This window comes from Mus pahari, chromosome 14 (genome assembly GCF_900095145.1).
Source record: "Mus pahari chromosome 14, PAHARI_EIJ_v1.1, whole genome shotgun sequence".
NCBI lineage: Eukaryota > Metazoa > Chordata > Mammalia > Rodentia > Muridae > Mus > Mus pahari.
In genome coordinates this window covers 77,385,290-77,405,542 of record NC_034603.1, presented here as the reverse complement: position 1 = coordinate 77,405,542, position 20,253 = coordinate 77,385,290, and the positions used below count along the sequence as shown (strand labels likewise).

The window sequence follows — 20,253 nt, the reverse complement described above, 5'->3', positions numbered from 1 at the left end:
TCTCTCTCTCTCTCTCTCTCTCTCTCTCTCTGTTTCTCTCTCTGTGTCTCTCTCTGTAGTATATGCATAGGTGTTGGTGAGCCTGCCTGGGTGAGTACACGTGAAGGTTGTGATGCCTTCCTCAATTCCTTCTCCACCCTTTTGTTTTAAACTATTCTTTATCTTAAAAACTCTTTTGATTTTTGAAAGTTTTGTATATGTGCACAGTGTATCTGGGGCATATCCATTCCACACTTCTGCCCCCCAGGAACCTCCCAGTCCCACCCCGACCTCTCTCTCTCCCTCCCAACTTTATGCTCCATGTCTTTTAAAGAAAATACAATAACTCATAAATCCAAGTAGTCTCCTCCGTATGCATGTGTGTGTGCTTATCCTCTGGGACAGAGGCAACCTACCAATAGCCACGCCCTTCACACACAAGCAAAGTAATTCTGCCTCTCTCAGAAGCTATTATCTTCTTAGCATGAGGTGGGGAATTGGGAACTCCTTTCCCATCTATGCTGCAAGTTTTAAGTCTCTTCATACTGCCTTCACCTTATTCTTAGAGACAAGGATTTTCACTTAACCTGAAACTCACTGTTTTTTAAAAAAACTTTATATTTATTCACTTTACATTCCAATGTCAGCACTCCCTCTCTTCCCAGTACTTTCTAACTCAAGGTCTCCCCCCAATTCCACCTTCCCTATCTCTTTTGAGAAGGGTCAGCCCCCTCTGTGGGTGTGTTACTACCCCCACCATCAGCACCCAGCTTCCACATCAAGTGGCTGTGGGACTAGGCGCATCCTCCCCCACTGAGGCCAGACTAGCTGTTCATTTAGGGGATGGGGATCCAGGACTCCCCTAACTGCTGCATAACAAACACTTCACCTGCTGTGTGTCGCAAATCTGCTTGTGTGAATCCTGTGACTTACATAACTCACACTGCGTCCCCCACCCCACCCCTGTCCGTCTGTCCGTCTGTCCATCTGTCCGTCTGTCCGGTAATCCTGTACTTCCTCTGTACAGGTTCTGTCACCATTTATAACCAGACAGTTTCAGAGATGGATGACTCCGACGCTGTCCTCACGCTCACTGGAGTTTGTCCACAATCCAACGTACAGTTTGGCTTTCTCACCGTGCGGGAAAACCTCAGGCTTTTTGCCAAAATAAAGGGAATTCTGCCACATGAAGTGGAGCAAGAGGTATGTGAACACGTTCGAGGTTTTGTAACAATGGAAGTGAAACTGGCCACCTAGAGAGTTTTAAATGTGCTTGTGTTGTCTGGATACTTCCATCTTCTAACATTAGCCCCAAACCTCTTTATAAAGATGGAAAACTGTCTTAAAGGTAAGGAAGTCATGGTGGATTTTGCCTGTAATCACAGCACTTGGGAGGCCGAGGCAGGAGTATTGCTAATGTTCAAGCCGGCCTGAGCTACGAAGAGAGACTTGGTCTCAATAAAAGTAGAAATAGCTTGGGTTTTACACGAAATGTTCGTCCTCATTTTGTTAGGTACAACAAGTTCTACGGGACTTAGAAATGGAAACTATTCAAGACATTCTTGCTCAGAATTTAAGTGGCGGACAAAAAAGGAAGCTGACTTTTGGGATCGCCATTTTAGGAGACCCTCAGGTAAGGGGATTAAAAATAACTCGTGACACCCGATCAGAGGTTCGGAAACTACCATATTGGATAAATTTGCAAATGATACATTTAAGAAAACTCTTACATACCAATACCAATACTTTTACAACTACATTATTTTCTAGAATCATCTTACCCCAGAGGAATAAATGGCCCTGTAATGTTTTCTCTGCTGTTCAGGTTTTGCTACTGGATGAACCAACTGCTGGGTTGGATCCACTCTCGAGGCATCGCATATGGAACCTACTGAAAGAGAGGAGACTGGACAGGGTGACCGTCTTCAGTACTCAGTTCATGGATGAAGCTGATATCCTGGCTGGTGACTATAGTTTTCTTTTGAGTTTCATAGTGACAAAGTAGGACTTCACATGGGTTACAAGAAGGCCCCTTAGACACATCTCACATGTGACAGCCACAACCCACACAGGAGAATAGCTCTTATCTGCTTCAATATCTGTCCTATGGAAGCACTCTGATTCCATCACAGAGAGGTGATATCATCTCAAACATGATTTGGTCCATGGGGATAGATGTCTGTAAGCTTGGAAGATACTGCATATATGCTTAGCATTCCTAAATATGTTGAGAATAAGGGAACCTAACTCATCATTTCTGTTATCAGAGTACAGAGAAAGTCTCAGAGTTGGTATGCAGCATGCTTCTACAGCATTCTTTGTTCCTGGGTTTTGATTTTTCACATTTATGAATACTGAAGAAATCACTAATACAATTTAACTTTTGGTTCTTCCCAACTAGACAGGAAGGTGTTTATATCCAATGGGAGACTGAGGTGTGCGGGCTCTTCTCTGTTCCTGAAGAAGAAATGGGGCATTGGCTACCATCTAAGGTATAGCTCTCAGGGCTGGAGACAGACACACGGCAGGCACACTGGTGATAGCTTCCAACAGTAGCAAGTCAAGATAGACCTACTTCTATAAAGTTGGCTCCAATGGACATGTTAGAACTAACTTACACATGAGCCTTAGCAAGAACGTAAGATACACAGGGTCACAGACACTGAAAATCTAAGTCTTCATGTAGGTATAATGAGAATGTTTTCACAATACGTTGCTTCTGAAAGTAATTTCTTGGTATTTTGACCTTTTCTCTCATCTTATTTCAGAGTGGATTTCTGTTCATCTAGATGATTTCAATACTCTCCATTGTCCCTGACTTCATGTTTGCTATCTTCCTCTTAGGGTTCTCTCATTTCAGGATAATCACTTGAGGGCTGTAAATCTTAAAATTTCTTTTTAAATGACATCATCCTGAAGATTCAATAGACACCATTCTTTCTTTATTTCTTAAGCTCATCAAACCCACAGTGCCACACTATCCACTGTTACAAGTGGATTAAATACTTTCGCTCCAGTTAAAAGGTGATATTCATTGTTCTCTAGGGGAGTCTCTGTGTGGATCTTTGTAGTTGCCTTCTTTCTCTCTTGTGGAGGGGATCTGTTTTATCTGTCTTCATCACACTCAGCCGTGTACAAACCTTACCCATGTATCTGTGTATGTCTCTGTGTGGGCGTGTACATATGTGTATGGTGTGCACACAGGTCAGAACAGGGCATCAGATACCCAGAGCTAGAGTTATAGGGGGTTGTGCATGGCTAGATGAGGGTGCTCAGGACCCAGCCCACATTTTCCGTAAGAATAGCAATTTGCTCTTAACTGCTGAGCCATCTCGCCAGCCCCCCCCCCCCCATCTGTTCTTGGAAGCCATTTCTGAATATTTTATCCTTAATGAGTATCCTGTGTGCTGGAATCTAAAATGCACTAATTCAAATTGGGCTTAATTAATTAATTCGGTCTTTAGTAACTTCATTTGTAAACAGCAGCAATAGTACCTATTTTTTTTTCTTTTAGTTAATGATAATGAAATGAGTACTTGACAGGGTACAGAGTATTTAATTGAATCAACACAGCTTCCCACTCTCCCACTTTTTCTGGAATCCTCTTGCTTTGTATTATCACTATGCTACAAGCGATTTTAGGGAAGGGGCTAAAATTTCTTCTGCTTTGTGTCTTTGATAATGTTAGGCACAGCACATTTAAAGCACAGAACAGTTTTCAAACTAACTTTAGGTTTATGTAACTAGTGAAGTGTGATAATTTGTACCACTCTGTGACTTCCATACATTTCAGTGGATATGACTAACAATGGAGTTTCTAAAAAAAAATTCCAAATTTCATAAAGAAGTACATATACTATTATCAAAGAGTTCAACCATTACTTGAATACATTTTTTTTCACAAAATGATAGTTATCTAGAGTTACCTAACGTGTATTGAGAGCTTACATCATGAAAGCCCCAGCACTGTCTCATAAGTATGGATTTACTCCATCTCTCAAGGTTGATTTGAGAATTGCATATTGCTTTATCTCATAGATAAGGATCTGAGTCTCAGAGCTGGCTACCAGCTCACCTGGGCTCAGGAGCCTTCATAATCAAATGTCATTACACAGATGATGACACAGATGATAACACAGATGATAACACAGATGATCTCCGTCTTGCTTTTACCAAGTTCAAGCACTTAGGGCTCATGAATTACTAGAGGAAAAGAAAATTCATAACTGGGTTTTCTTGGTAGACAGAGACACAATCGGGTATTTCCACTCAACTTCACCCGAGCCAGGATCTGGTTCATTATTTCTTCCCTTCAAATGTCATTCCTGGAATTATCTTAAATCCCACACTATACCTGGCTACTCTCTGCCCAGGCAACCTTTCTGCCTCCATGACCAACCCCATGCAGCAACCGCCTATCTTGTGGTTCTCTAGCTGCAGATTCTGCTCACATTTCAGCCATCCACCCACTGTGGTTAGTGGTCACAAATCCTAGTAACCTGGTAGATATCAAAACTCTAGGGTCTTGTAATTTATCAGTTAGATTTATATTAATAAATTCTTAACCCACAAAATTCCCACACAATGAACTCAAAACTCAATTGAAATAAACACAAGCTATATAGCTAGACAGGGCAAATGCTCTCCATGTAATATTTAATTATCTATCTAACAAATCCCCAATACTTATGGCTCCGAGGACTGTCTCCTTTTCCTCTCTTATAGGTTCCATCTTATCTCTTCCTCTTCTTCCCTTCTTCTCCTCCTCTGTCTCTCTGTACTCGTCTCTAAAATTCTCAGCCCGCCTTCCTTTTCCATTGCCCAGTCACAGGCTTTCACCTTATCTTGTGCCTGCCCTCACCTGCATAGAGACAGCAATGCACAGAGTCTAACTTTCCTTCTTCCTGGTTCCCCTGCTGTGTTGCACAGATTAGGTCTGGACTACATTAGTATCATTGCATCTAGTTCCTCTCTGTAAATTACACATTTTTTTGTCTCATTCACGAAGAAGCAAATGTATACTACAGAAGAAGTTGTTAGGCAAAAATAACTTTATCTCCCTCTTTCTAAATGTCAGTTTGCACTTGAATGAAGCGTGCAATCCAGAGGGTATAACGTCACTGGTCAAAAAACACATCCCCGATGCCAGGCTAACCACACAAAGTGAAGAACGGCTTGTCTATATCTTGCCCCTGGAAAGGACAAACAAGTTTCCAGGTAATCCTGAACAAGTGACACGGCTCTCTGGGCTTCTGTTTTCTCACTTGTACCAAGGAAAAGGCAGTCGGAAGCTTTATGAGTTTGTTCTGATGGGTTAATTATCATGCAAAACATTTAAGCCTATTATTAAAATGTTAGACATCAATAAAGCATAGAGGGGCCGTGTCTGACATGTGGTTACTGTGGTGTTTCTCCAGCTCTAAGATATCAATAAACAGAGTGTGTGACAAGAAGACAAAAATAAAAGATGCTGTCTTTTCAAATCATGATCCATCCTCAAGTCAGAATACCAGAAATGGTAGTGTTCTTTCTTTTTAAGGCTCATTTAATAATAATAATAGACACAGTAAGTGTACCCCATGTACTTGGGAGGAGTTGGAGGGGGGAGAACTGGGGAGTAAATATGATTGAAATACACATGTACTTGTATGGAATCCTTAAATAATGAGTAAAATTTTATATAATTAAAAGGGGAAGAAACGAACTCATCCTGGGAGCAGGGACATGGTATTTGTCTTAGGTGCACACATAGTATAACTGAGCTGCATCTCATTATGAAGACAGAAATCTTCAAGAAGACCGAATAGTTCAGTTTGCTCCACCATTTCTTAAAATGCATTCCAAAGGGCTGAATCATTTAAATAAAGGCTGGAAAGTGGATTTAAGAAACTGGGAGTGCTTTTGTATTTTCCTTTAGCATATAATTAAGAAAGCTTCAGTTCCCAACATCCTTTAAAAATTCGCAAAATGGCCTGATAATTGTTCACACGGATGTACCCTATTTCAGCATTTCTGTGTAATTTTCATAGAGGATTTAGAAGGAAAGAGAAAGGAGAGGGGGTGGGTGGGAAGAGAATATATAAGTGTTGGGATAGACACACCACATATTCTGCCCACTCTGCCCTGTTCTTCATTTCTACTTTTCACAAAGAGTTTACGGGAATTATTTATTTCTGTATACATTGTTGTTTTTGCATTTGTTATTATAGCTTTTAAAAAAACTAATCTTAACCTAAAATAATAAATATTTATTCTCTGGATACTATTCTTTAATTATAGTTTAGAATTAAACACCCCCACAAGAGAATTTAAAGTAGAATGAAGGAGTTGGAGAGAAGGCTCCGTTGTTAAGAGTGCTTTTTACTCTGCCAGGGGATCCAGGTTCACATCATAGCACCTGTATCAAGGAGCTCACAACTACTTGTAGCTACAGCAATAGGAGATGTTTTCTGGTCTTCATGGTGAAACGCACGTGCGCGCGTGGACACACACACACACACACACACATACACATACACACATAAAAGTTTGAAATTAAAAATAATTTAACATATTTTTAAGGTGTTTAAATGTTTTGCCTACATGCATACCTGTGTACAATGTGTGTGCATGATGCCCTTAGAAGCCAGAAGACGGTGTCAAATTCCCCAGGACTGGAGTTAGAGGTGTTTGTAAGCTGTCATGTCATTTCCTAGGAACAGAACCTGGGGCCTCTTCAAGAGCAGCAAGTACTTTTAAGTACTGAATCATCTCTCCAGGCTCTAACATTAAAAAAAGTTAAACACATCCATCCATTTTTTTTTTAAAAAAACTGAGGAATTTTCTAAGAATAGAAGCGAAAGGTTTGTTTTATACATTGATGCTGAAGAAACCATGGAAATTAGTATAGTCTACAGACAGGCTTCATGAGTATGTGAACACAGATATCAATCAGTTCATGATAAAAGCACATGAAGTTTATTATCAATATTTTCTTATTTTGAAAGATATCATTAACTACATCATTATAAATGATAATGTAATCTACTTTTTTGTTTCTACTTTTAGATCTTTACCGGGATCTTGATAGATGTTCTAACCAAGGCATTGAGGATTATGGTGTTTCCATGACAACCCTGAATGAGGTGTTCCTGAAGTTAGAAGGGAAGTCGCTGGCTGATGAATTAGGTAAGGGAGGGCGCTTTGAAGAAGATGATATGCATGCTGTTGTCGGCACCAGCCTTGAGAAGACTTAGAGGAGAGACACCGTCTTAATAAACATGGCGATGTATCGCACTAGGTCCTAATGGAATAGACAATAAATCTGAGGTGCCATATTGTCTGATCCTAAAGGCCTGTGGCAGAGAGAAAACTAGAAATAATGTTGAAAATTCATTTTCTTGGATGTATTATTCCAGGGATTTTGGGATTCAATTGCTGTTGTCCTAAGTACTGTTGTCAGTCTGTCAGCCCTAGGGAAGCTCTGACTTAATGACCGTTTCTTTGCTTGCTTGTATTAATCTTACTGTGTTGACTCTATCTGCCTTTTAATTTTTGTTGCCTTTGACCTTAAAAGGATCGGTCAAATGGTTATTATTCAATCTATTTTCTCCTCTTCTCACTTCTGAAGTTACATATTTGGTACATATGTTAGCAGTTATACTTTTAAAAAAATCAATTAGTTAACTCATTCATTTTTGAGACAGTCTCCCTAAGTAGCTCTGGCTGCTTGGAGCTTGCTATGTAGATCAGAACACAAAGAGATCTCCTTGGCCCCACCCGCCAAGAGCTAGGATTAAAGGAAGGCACTACCACACTGAGCCATACACTTAATCTTTACTACAATACTAGTACTACCGCCTTGTATCCAGTCCTCAACTTTTATACATTATACATCTTTCGACAAATCAATTTTCCCTACCTTTCTACTAAAAAGAAGCGAAGGTTTATCTGGGTTTTCAAATGTGGCTATATCAAAAACGTTATGTCTCCCATTCTTACATTCTTGAAGGGCAGGAGGGCTTCTCTGTGTGTTAGCTTTGATTCTGTGTCCAGAAACACCAAAGTGGCTTATCTCTTGCAATGAGGACATTTGTACACGGATTTCTTTTCATGGATTTCTGAAACTATCTCATAAAAAGCTGTGTATGCCTTTTTTAAAAAAAATTACAGTATTTCTCTATTATTGTCTCAGGTTGTTTTTGCTTCTCTTCCACTTCCTCAGTAGTTGCCATGACTGGGGTTTTCAGAGGGGAAACCAGGAAAGGGGATAACATTTGAAATGTAAATAAAGAAAATATCTAATAAAAAACATCTCCTAAAAAATAAAAAGATAGCCATGACTTAGACTGCATATTTGCTCACAATATTAACGCTGGAACTTTCTCTCGAGTAAATGGTTGTGTGTGTGTGTGGGGGGGGAACTAAGCAAAATACAAAAAAACCTGGTATCTAATAGGCGGCTGACCTTACATTTCAGATGTTGGAATTTGTGGGCGCTTACAAAGCGATGGGGCAAGAGAAGTGGAAAGCCTCGTTGAGCTGGAGCAAGTGTTGTCTTTAGATTCGTCGGGAAGCTCAGTGAGTGGCATGGCACTGTGGAGGCAGCAGCTCTGTGCAGTTGCGAAGGTTCGCTTCCTCAAGCTCAAGAATGAACGGAAAAGTCTGATGACTGTGTGAGTACGGCGTCTCTGAATGGTTGTTCCGGCAACTGCAGAGATAGTCCTCTAAGCGTTTTATTTAATAAAGCTGCCCCTGGGCATATGTGATCAAAGTATACAAAGTTAGGGATTATCTTAATTGCACGCAGAATTAGTCCTTACCCAAGACCTTGTTCTCTTGTTTTCCCAAAACACCAAAAATTCTTAGCACTTTTCATAGTATAAGGTAAAGGGGAGAGGGGGAGGAGAGAGAAATGATATATAGATATACATACAGATAGGTAGACAGACAGATGGTAGATAGATAGATATTGATTTTATGGCATTGGTTTGCGCCACCACGTGGTCTGGAAGCTGAGATTTATGGGACAGGTCAGAAGCCTGAGAACTCAGGTCAGTGTTAAGTGTTCCTGTCAACAGGCTGGGCACAGAGGCTCCCTGTCTTTTTTATTTAACTTCTCAGTGGTGTCTAGTGCCTGTAACAGCAGGCTTTTCCACCCGTACCCCACTTCCCAAAATCATGACTTTGAGACTCGTATATGAACGAATGCCTATGCCATAAGTTTGGGCTTGTTCCCCAATTAATTCATAACTTAACCCATTTGTAAGATTCTGTGAGGGCCACATGGCTGGTTTCCTCTTCCCAGTTCCACACGTCTGTGTCCTCATAAATCTAGGCAAATCTCTTTCAGCCTGTCTCTATCCCAGAGTTCCTCTCTCCCTACTGGAACACCCACTTCCTGTTTCCTGCCTCAGCTCATTGGCCAATCAGCTTTTTGTTGACAGGTGATACTTCCATACAGTTCACAATAGAGTCTCCCTGCAAATGTCTGTTGTAGCAAAACTGCTCCTCCAGCTTCCGCCTCATGGATAAGTGCTGCCTCCTAGCGTAAACACAACTCTACCCTCAGAAGACATATTTATTTACTCAAATCTTTGCAAGCACTCCTATACAAAATTCTGTTGTTTGGTGTTTGTGCATATATTAAGGTAAACCAGACATATATTGCATTGTCTTTCTGTGACTGTAGTGAAATAGCCAAGACGATGCACTTATGAAAAGAAAATGTGTCTGCTTCACAGTCAAGGAGGTTCCTATCCAAGACCAGGGTACCCCAAGTGTCTAATTTCATTGTCCCCTTTAAGGACATTTCCCAGTAACCTGTGTTCCATACTCTATCTTCTGGCTCTTACACTTCCTGCTCCCTCTTCTGCAACGTTCCCTGAGCATCAGAGTGTCTTGTTTGGGGCCAGGCCCACAGCGTCTGCTTATTTTCTGCATCTTAGGCAAAAATGAGTCTTCACTCAGCATAGTTCATTGTAAGGAGGGGGTTTCTCTGACTAAGGCTGGCAGCTGCCTTTGTCTCCAGAGATAAACCCTGATTTAGAGGGCAGTTTTCTACTATGCCGGTTTAGCTAACCATCAGGAATAAACTCCCGCATGGGCTTTCTATCTGCCCAGACCTGAGTTGTTAGACAATTATCCCCATCCCTTGCACTGTCTTTCTGTACTTTCAGAGGATCGGGTCTTATCTGAGATTTTAGTACGCCTGTAATTGCATCGCTCAGGAGGTAATGCGGGACGATCAGTAGTTCTAGGTCATCCTAGGTTACCTAGTATATTCAAGGCCCTCCCGGACTACAGGATACCCTGCTTAAAACAGAAATCAAAGGGAGTCAGAACCAGTAACTTGGAAGGACCGAATGAAATGTTGAAAGCAGGAGCAGGTGGTTAGTGGAAGACCAAAGCTACACCATTTCATTTCGGAAAGAGGAAGAGGAAGCAATATGACTTGAACACTAATTTATCACTATTTTATCACTATTCATTATCTATTGAAACCTAGGGCCCCACAAGAGTTGCCATAGGTCATTGATTATTACTCTTTTAATATTTATTTTCCTCCACTTAGGTTATTGCTTTTTGGCATTAGTTTTGTTCCCCAACTTTTGGAGCATCTCATCTACAAGGTATACCACAAAAGTTACTCATGGGGGCTATCTCCGAGTATGTATTTCCTTTCACCAGGACAGCCACCACAGGATCCTCTGACCCACTTACTGGTCATCAATAAAACAGGTAATCTGTAATATCCAGAGGAGGGGATTGCCTGGAAAGCATAAAGAAAACAAAGAAAAAAATTATTTCAGTATATTTTTATAAAACATTTATGAGGTCAAACAGTAAAAAACATAAATGTGGAGTTTGTTTTAGAATCGTATTATTGTCTTGTAATTCCCTATATTTCTGGAATCTGGGAACAAAATGCTCCAAATTCATAAGAGGATCTCAACAATAGCATCAAAGATCACAGTGTTGGTTGGTTGATTGTATGGTGTTTGTTTGTTTGTGTTGCTGGGCATTGAACTCAGGGCCTTATGCATTCCAGGAAGTGTTTGACTACTGGCTTACACTCCTAGACATTATACAATACTAGAGATATTAATAAAAAATTTGTCTGTATGCAAAGAATCTTTCTTATATACATGATTAACATAGTGGATTTCGTTCCCAGCTCTAACTCTGCCCTTTAAGGATATCTGTAGGCAGTAATAACATGTTCTGGGCTGTGCCATTGAATTTTTTTTGTTGCTTTCTATACTAATTGATTTATCGTTGCTTCCTCTGATTTTGTCTTTGTGGTAGGTTCAAACATCGATAACTTTGTGCATTCACTAAGACAGCAGGGCATAGCGTTAGACCTGGATGCCCTGGGGACCAGAAATGGCACAGAAGAGGCGCTGTACAATGGTGCTATCACTGTGCTGGGTGAAGAAAAGGTATGGTAGTCTCTGACCACTGTGCTTCACCAAAGGTGGATTGTAGAGGTTCAGACTGAGTAACTCAAATTGACCGACATGAAAGACTGACTTGACACGAGTGATACATTTTCCATCTTCATAGGCAAAGCTGAGCTGTAATTATTTGCTTGCTCTCTCCAATATAACTATTGAGGGATTTGATGGTAATTTGAAAATCTTATCAATTAAATCCTGCTTCATTAATTAGCTTAAATTGTGCTCTCAGGGGAGCTGACAATCACTGTTTGGTTTAGATTGGCCTTGAGTCTTCAGTCTGCTGCATCTCCATGATGCTCCATCATCTGTTATCACTTGCCTAGAGTTTTTTTTTTTAAAATGGGACATTTTAATTAATTCTTTGAGATTTTTCATAGATTGAACTTTGATCATACTCCTTGTATTAGTCAGGGTTCTCTAGAGACACAAATCTTGTGGAATGTTTCTATGTATTAAGGGAAATTATTGGAATGACTTACAGTCTGCATTCCAACTAAGTCAACAATGGGCAGCTGTGAATGGGAATTCTAAGGAGCTAGTAGTTGCTCAGTCCCACGAGGCTAGTCGTGTCAGCTGGTCTTCAGTAGATACTGGAATCCTGAAGAAGTAGGTTCCAACAGATGTGCTGGCAAGTAAGTGCAAGTAGGCAAAGAAGGGTGAATCTTCCTTCTTCCAATGTCCTCATGTAGGCCTCCAGTGGAAGGTAAGGCCCATATTAAAGGTATGTACCACCACGCATGGACTGAAGCTATTCTTGGACCTTGTTCTGTCCCAGGCTGACCTTGAACTCAGAGATCTGCTTGCCTCTGTCTCCTGGGATTAAAGATGTTTACCACCTTTCCTGGGCCTAAGCTTTTCAAACCATACAGGCAATGGTGATACGCTTTTCTGCTCCCGTTTTACCATATTATCAGTGACTTTAATGGTTCTCTAACATATTCTGCCCTTAAGTTTTACAGTGGCTTCCTGAGAATTAAGAAACACTCGTTACATTTTAGGATCTCAGATTTTCCGTAGCGTGTAATGCCAGAAGACTAAACTGCTTTCCAGTTCTCATGGATATTATTAGCAATGGGCTGCTTGGAATATTTAACTCTTCTGAACGCATCCAGACTGACAGAAGCACAGTCTTTGAAGTAAGTAAGTGAAAACCATGGATGTTTCCAAGCAGGTCCTTGGAATGCAAGGGCTGACATCTTATCAATGTTTACGAACTTAATGATCTTATATTTTACATATAAATAACAACATATGTTCCTGCACTGCCTAGCTGTGGTTATAGAGCAGTATGGTTTGGAGGCAATGAGACTACAGGAAGCACAATTAATTGGAAAAACTTAATGTGAAACCTTCTATGCCCTTAGTAGTGGGGCATAGTTGAATAGCAGAAGTTTTCAGTGTTTGACTATGTTTCCTTCTTTAAAAAGATCAACTTGATTTTTTTGTAGTCTTTAATCCACTATTTCACAAAATGATAAAATTTCACCACAGAATTTTCTGCTGAGGTAAATGCAGCAATGTATGCACTCAAATAACATAGTCAAGGTAGTGTAAGGACAAGAAATGAGGCATGACTATGTAGGTAATTTACTCAAGACAAACCTATGGTTCTTATCATTATTAATACTAGGACTGACTTGCTTAGAGATGTTTTAAGAGAAGATTTCAGTGGCGAACTTTCACCTTTGACTAGATTAGGGTGATTATAAGTGGTACCATGGGAATAATTCTCATTTTAAAGGTAGCAATTATATAGTTTCAAACACCTTAATAGAGAATTTAATAACCTCCCACATTTACAAGCCAATACAACTATTACAAATGCATAGCCTTAAGGCTACTTTGAATTAAATTTAAGATCATATCATTTTATCTATAAATATTTTACTGTGTATATCTGTTAAAGGAAGGAATCATTGTGGTAGATGATAGGGCTCAGTTGGTAAAGGGCTTTCTGCTAAGCCTGCTGTTCTGAATTTAACCCCCTGTGACACACTTGCTAGAAGGAAAGAACTGACTCCCTGCTCTCTCTCTCTCTCTCTCTCTCTCTCTCTCTCTCTCTCTCTCTCTTAAAATAAAGAATTTTTTTTAGAACTATAATATTCTTATCTCATATAAAAGTTGCTCCCTAAGGATATCAAATACCATGTTCCTTTGACTTGCTTATTTAAATACATTGCCCATGGGTGCTTATAGCCTTTAATGGTATCTAGATCATGGAGAGTCCTATTTCAGATCTTCCGTTTCACATTGCTGTGTTGAATTTCTTTTGCCTTAGAAAATGATACTATGAGAATATGCCATTGTTTTTAAAAATCACCTTGTTATTAAGAATGTGCCTGCTCTTGGTACACTTCCCCTCCTGTTGGGCTGCTGTGTCCCATTTAAAAAAAAAAAACATGATGGTTTTAACCGCAGGGTTAGCCTGTGGTGTAAGAGACATAGAGGGTTAGCCTGTGGTGTAAGAGGCATAGGTGGGAGATGACGACCATGATTTACTCTTTCATTTCCTTCCCAAAAGTCTGCCACCTTGGATCAGAAAAGGAGGGTGGCGAGCCCTAAACACCTCCTTCTCTTCCCCTTCTGAGATGGCACCTGTTTTTAAAAAAGGTGTCTTGTTGGACACAAACATTTAATCCCAGCACCCAGGAGATAGATTCAGGAGGCTTACCAGTTTGCTATTAGCCCAGAATACTTTGTGAAATATTTGTCTCAAAAAATAATGAAATATATAAATGTCTTAACTACAAACGAATTACTAGCTACTAGCTCAGGTGACCTTGAATTTACATGTAGATACATTTAGAATCAGGTTAGAAATTATATTAGTTTAGTAAAGGGGTGTTTGTAGGTTCTCTTCAAGAGCCATGACTTCACTAGCCCTAGGCAGCCGCCAATTATCAACAAGATATGACTGGCACTATTACACCCTTAGAAATATAGTGCCATGCTGGTCATTGTTTTAGTACATAGGCATCGTGACTGGGTAGGAAGGACTCTTGGTCTCCCCTAGGCCCTCGTCTGGAAGCTCAAATGTCACCTTCTTCTACCATGAAATCTGGTCCTCAGAAAGGACTTACTTTCTAACATCCATGCACTTATTACTTTACATATGCCTAGTCCCCAAAACATTTAAATCGGATACTTTAGCATCATCCAGAAGCAGAAAAATGTCTCTCTATAAATGTTGAGCTGAACTGCTTTGCCACAAGTTTATGAAAATAGAAAAAATATAACTTCTCCATTGGTGTTCCAAGAATGTGTATTATATAATAAATTATGTGTTTGTGTGTGTATGTGTATGTTATGTGTGTGTGTGTGTGTGTGTGTGTGTGTGTGTGTGCAGAAAGGGAGATAGCTAAATATAGACATAGAGATAAATGCTATTGATGTGTGAAATGCTTTAATCTTAGAGTAAGAGACAGGAGCTTTGCTACAAACAGAACCTTGGGCAGGGCTCTGAGGGGTTAGTGCAGCTCATTTATTCAATTGATACGGTGAGGGCAGTACAGTTGAGTCAGAGGCCTGGCTTCTATCCGCTCACCATGTCTGTATGATTGTAGGAGCACATGCTTTATGAGTACGGATTCATGAGCAACGCCTTTTTCTGGATACCAGTGGCTGCCAGCCTCACCCCTTACATTGCGATGGGCAGCATCAGTGACCACAAAGTAAGACATAATAAAGTCTCCAGCTCTCTTTCACACACAGGAAAACTTCCTTTGGGTCTTGTGGACATAGGTAGCGAATCTAATGTATGTGTTCGTTGCAATATATAATTGAGCATTTCAATAATTGGCTGTCAAAAATAGGAATAAAACGCATTTTCCTTAAACAGGATAGCACCACCAACCAGTAGTAAGTGACAGCTTTTAATCATTCTTGGAGACCAGTTGTCTTCTCCTCTACTCTACTTTTCCTACAACAGACTCCTGGTACTCATATCTCATCGCCAAGATAGTTTCAACCCAAACCTTTCCCCTGTTTAATAAGGCCTGTAAAAACTGCCATGTGAACTAATTTACAAGATATGTGAATGGTGCTTATGGTCACAGAACTTTCCTCATTTGTTAACCATTTCTTCACCACCAGGAATGAATACCATTAAACTAGCCATGTTTTTTCTTTTAAATTCTGTTGCTTCCCATCCCAATGAATAATGGACTAGCCTCTGTCCCCATGCCCTATAAGACACATTTTAAGTGTAAGAGTGTTTATCTGCATGCATTTATCTATCACATGCATATCATGCCCATGAAAGTCAGGAAAGAATGTCCGATTCCCTGTAACTAGAGTTACCATCCCTGCTCAAAGTCTCCCAGCACAAGCCTGACAGCTGCCAACCACGGCATCATGTGCAACAGCTTAGCTTTTGTAAAGAAAAAATTAAATATAAAAAGTGTTTAAAAAGGACCCATCGTTAACATCCATACTCTTGACAGTATTCAGCAGTCCCTAAGTCATAGATTAAAACCCTCAGGGAGAGCTGAGTCAGCTTATCTGTCTCGTTTTTGCAACATTAGCCATCCCTCTCATGTAGGGTTGTGGCATGTGGTGATGTCATTTTCCAAACAAGAGCAACAGTTATTAAAGGGATAGAATAAGAATAGCTGCTGTGACTGTGTGTGGCTTCCCGGGTCTCAGCTTTCTAGGACTTTATGATGATCTTTATGTTTTGTTTTTGTTGTTTGTTTTTGTTTGTTATTATTATTATCAGAAAAAAGTTCTTTCCCAGCTGTGGACTTCAGGCCTTTACCCATCCGCTTACTGGTGTGGACAAGCTCTGGTGGACATTCCCATATACTTCCTGATCCTCCTTCTCATGCAAATTATGGACAGCATTTTTAGTTCCGAGGAGTTTATATCTGTGATTGAGCTCCTGTTGATTCAAGTAAGTGACAGAGATTTAGACGTTCTTACTTTAGGGACGAAGTTTTATTAGACCATCTTTTTCTGCAAATGGAATAATATTAGGTCACAGAGTCCCCTTGGCAGGTTTTATCTAGGTCCCATTGATAAAAGAATTAAAAAAAAAATCTCAGAAAGGAACTTGAGAATGATTTGTTGGGGTTCAAAAAAGGAAGAAAGCCCTATATGAGCTGGAAATATTAGCAGCTGCCAGGAGAAGGGAGCTGGAACACAGCGGGGGGGGAGGGGGAGGGAGAAAACAAGAGAGAGAGAGAGAGAGAGAGAGAGAGAGAGAGAGAGAGAGAGAGAGAGAAGAATACCCGTAAAAGATAGACCTTGAAGGCAAAATGAGCACTGTGCAAAGAGAAGGAATGAGGTAGGTAGAGTCCTTGCCCCTTTTAGTTCTCACTGACAGAATGCAAAAACTGTCCTTTTTCCAGGGTGGCAGGGGTTTGGGCACAAAAATCAGCTTGAAAGGTGCTCTCTACACTTGTAGATGAAGAGAGCGGGAACTACAGCACCTTAATATGATGTGATGTAGCCTTGCAGTCAACCCCACAGTTTCTCTTGGGGACTGAGGCCTCAGGATGTAGAAGATAGCCAAGAGACAGTAATGAGCGGCATTAACTGTAGGCTTACTTTAAAGTTGTGTTGGCTTTGGACCAAGAGTGACTGACTGAGAACATCTTATACTGCCAGTATACCCTTCAATGTTGTCACTGTTGGGCCGTTTTGAAGTCCCTGTTAGGAACCTTGCCTTTAGTTCTAAGCGTTCTGGGGATTGTTGCTGACTACTGAGAGGCCAGCAATGTTTTATTGATTTTTAAATCTTATTTTTAAATTAGTTGAGTGTTTCATACCTGTCTTGACTGTATTTACACCCTGTCCCCCAACTCTTTCCCAGTTCACCCACCCAGTGTTTGTTAATCCCAAATACACGAGAAAAAAAACAGTTCCATGATTGAGCAATTAAAGCAAGTTTTATTCTTCATTTTCGTTATTATTAATTATTCTATTTATTTACATCCCAAATGTTGTCCCCCCTCCCAGTACCCCTCTTGCAGAGTTCTTCCCCCATCCCCTGTCCCCTTCACCTCTGAGAGGGTACCCCCCCTGCCTTCCTTGGGGCATCAAGATTAGACAAATCCTTTCCCACTGAGGCCAGACAAGGCAGGGCTTTGCTTCATATGTGCTGAGGGCCAGGGACCAGCCCATGGATGCTCTTTGGTTGGTGGCTTAGTCTCTGGGAGCTCCCAGGGGGGTCCAGGTTAGTTGACACTGTTGGTCTTCCTATTGGGGTTGCCATCCCCTTCAGTTCCTCCAATCCTTCCCCTAACTCTTCCATAGGGGTCCCTGTCCTCAGTCCAATGGTTGGCTATGGGTATCTGCATCTCTCTCAGTTGGGTGCTGGTAGAGCCTCTCAGAGGACAGAACAACATGGCATCAGCAATAGTGTCAGGGTTTGGTGCCCACCCATGGGATGGATCCCAAGTTGGGCCAGTCACTGGTAGGCCATTCTTTCAGTCTCTACTCCATTTTTGTCCCTGCATTTTTTAAAAGACAGGGACAATTGGGGTGGAAGACTTTGGAGGTGGGTTGGTGTCCCCATCCCTTCACTGGGGGTCCTGTCTAACTACTGGAGGTGGTCTCTTCAGGTTCCATATCCCCACTGTTGGGAATTTTGGACAAAGTCACCCACATTGAGTCCTGGCAATATTTTTAAAAATAACCCGGGGCTGGCCAGCCAAATGTTTCACCCTAAGCTGGGATTTGAGAGAGCAGCCCCACACTAACTTTTTGAGGTCCAAGAAGCAATCATACATCATGAGGTCAGGAATTAAGTAAGGCAAAGGGGCAATCAAGCATCATGGAGTCAGGAGTTCAGTGTAGGTTCAAAGACATGTTTTGCCGGGCACCTCGGGTTTGGAAAGTAGAAACTTATTCCTAACTGAAAATGGAAACCTGTTCTTTTAGGTTATGGGACTTAACAATCTGCCTCCTGCTTTGAAGAGAAACCTGCTGCATTGCATTGGTTTCATATTTTACTTTCTTTAAAAAAAATCTTTCAAAATCAACCTGTGCTGTCTGAATATTTTTACAAGTGTGGTCCTCCACTGACGATTATGCAGCTTACCAGGCGCTATGCTCTTAGAGAACACTGTCTCTCAGCAGCTAATAATTGCCAGTAGCTCATGGCTTGGGCTGGAGTTGTATGCCTAACTCCTCTCTCTATGCTGGGATTTGGCCTGGCTCCTGCCTGCACAGGTCTTAAACATGCTACTCCAGCTGCTGTGAGTCCATATGGGGTATCCAGATGTTGTGTCCAGATGTTTCATCTACCACCTCAGCCTCTTACATCCATCCCACATCCTCTTCTGCAATGATGTCTGAGCCTTGGGAGAGGTGTAGTCCATTTAGGACTAAGCAACCGACAGTCTCTCATTTTCTGAACCTTGGACAGCTGTGTATCTTCATGGTAACTTCCATCTAGTACAAGCAGAAGCTCCTCAGCACTGAATGACTTTTTACCAAGCAGTGGATTAGTACTTGAAAAATATGTTACAAGCCATTTGGAACTGGTTCATTTTTTAGCACCTAATATTTGTCTTCTTTTAAAAATTTAAAATTTAAGACCCTTTATCTACCAGGGTAGTAGCAAGCATCATTCAGGTCAGTCATTTGAGAAGAAACAGACATGTTGGTTTTCATGTCTCAAGTGGTTCCTGGAGAGGAGATAGCATCAGGGAGCCTTCTCATTCCCCCCTTTTGGATGCCTAGTTTCCCCTACCAGTATCATCACCATCATCATCATCATCATCTTCATCACCACCACCATCATCATCATCACCACCACCATCATCATCTTCTTCATCATCATCATCACCACCACCATCATCATCATCACCACCACCATCATCATCATCTTCATCATCATCAAAACAAAGAACTTAAAGTTGCCTCTACCATGATTTTAAAGACTTGATATCTGCAGATGGGATGAATTCCTAGGTGGGGCAGTCTCTGGTTAGCCTTTTTTTTTTTTCATTTGCTGCCATCCAGAAACTGCGACACCTAGGGATCCATCCCATCTGCAGACACCAAATCCAGACATTATTGCTGATGCCCAAAAGTGCTTGCTGACAGGAGCCTAGTATAACTGTCCCCTGAGAGGCTCTGCCAGTTCCTGACCAATACAGATGTGGATGCTAGCAGCCAACCATTGGACTGAGCATAGGGACCCCAATGGAGGAGTTAGGGGAAGGACTGAAGGGGTTGAAGGATATTGCAACCCCATAGGAAGAACAACAATATCAACTAACCAGACCATCCAGAGCTCCCAGGGACTAAACCACCAACCAAAGAGTACACATGGATGGGTCCATAGCTCCAGCTGCATATATAGCAGAGGACTGCTTTATCTGACATCAATGGGAAGGGAGGCCCTTGGTCCTGTGGAGGCTTGATGCCCCAGCATAGGGGGATGCTAGATGGGTGACGAAGGAATGGGTAGGTGGGGGAGCATCTTAGAGGCAAAGGTGAGGGTGGATAGGATGGGAGGGTTTGTGGACGGGAGACCAGGAAGGGGAATAAAAAAAGAGTTGAGAGGTATGTTTACCCTTAAGTAATATTCACCTATGTCACCTGAGTGTTTCTGCTTTCAGATCCCATGTAGTATTGGATATGCATCATCTCTCATATTCATGACTTACGTGATTTCATTCATTTTTCGTAATGGCAGAAAAAATAGTGGCATCTGGTCATTTTTCTTCCTAATTGTAAGTATGCACAAATGCTTCTTGTTTTATTTTTAACTCTTTCTTGAACAAATCTAGGAGCATATATTTTGTTTTACTTAAAATTTGTTTTAAAGCCGGGCGTGGTGGCGCGTGCCTTTAATCCCAGCACTCGGGAGGCAGAGGCAGGTGGA

At 41.1% G+C, this 20,253-nt stretch overlaps 1 protein-coding gene across 2 annotated transcripts in view; it reads left to right on the top strand.

The window, feature by feature from the left end:
* Abca9 (ATP binding cassette subfamily A member 9) overlaps positions 1-20,253 on the top strand; it is a 68,424-nt gene that overhangs the window by 23,791 nt on the left and 24,380 nt on the right. For both annotated transcript variants that reach the window (XM_021211669.2, XM_029545735.1), the window contains 13 exons: positions 1,007-1,182; positions 1,493-1,612; positions 1,805-1,943; positions 2,381-2,471; positions 5,057-5,196; positions 7,027-7,146; positions 8,438-8,633; positions 10,532-10,698; positions 11,266-11,399; positions 12,416-12,553; positions 14,981-15,088; positions 16,135-16,308; positions 19,988-20,101. In XM_021211669.2, coding sequence (XP_021067328.1) covers positions 1,007-1,182; positions 1,493-1,612; positions 1,805-1,943; positions 2,381-2,471; positions 5,057-5,196; positions 7,027-7,146; positions 8,438-8,633; positions 10,532-10,698; positions 11,266-11,399; positions 12,416-12,553; positions 14,981-15,088; positions 16,135-16,308; positions 19,988-20,101 — 1,817 coding nt within the window. The remainder of the gene's footprint in view (positions 1-1,006; positions 1,183-1,492; positions 1,613-1,804; positions 1,944-2,380; positions 2,472-5,056; positions 5,197-7,026; positions 7,147-8,437; positions 8,634-10,531; positions 10,699-11,265; positions 11,400-12,415; positions 12,554-14,980; positions 15,089-16,134; positions 16,309-19,987; positions 20,102-20,253) is intronic.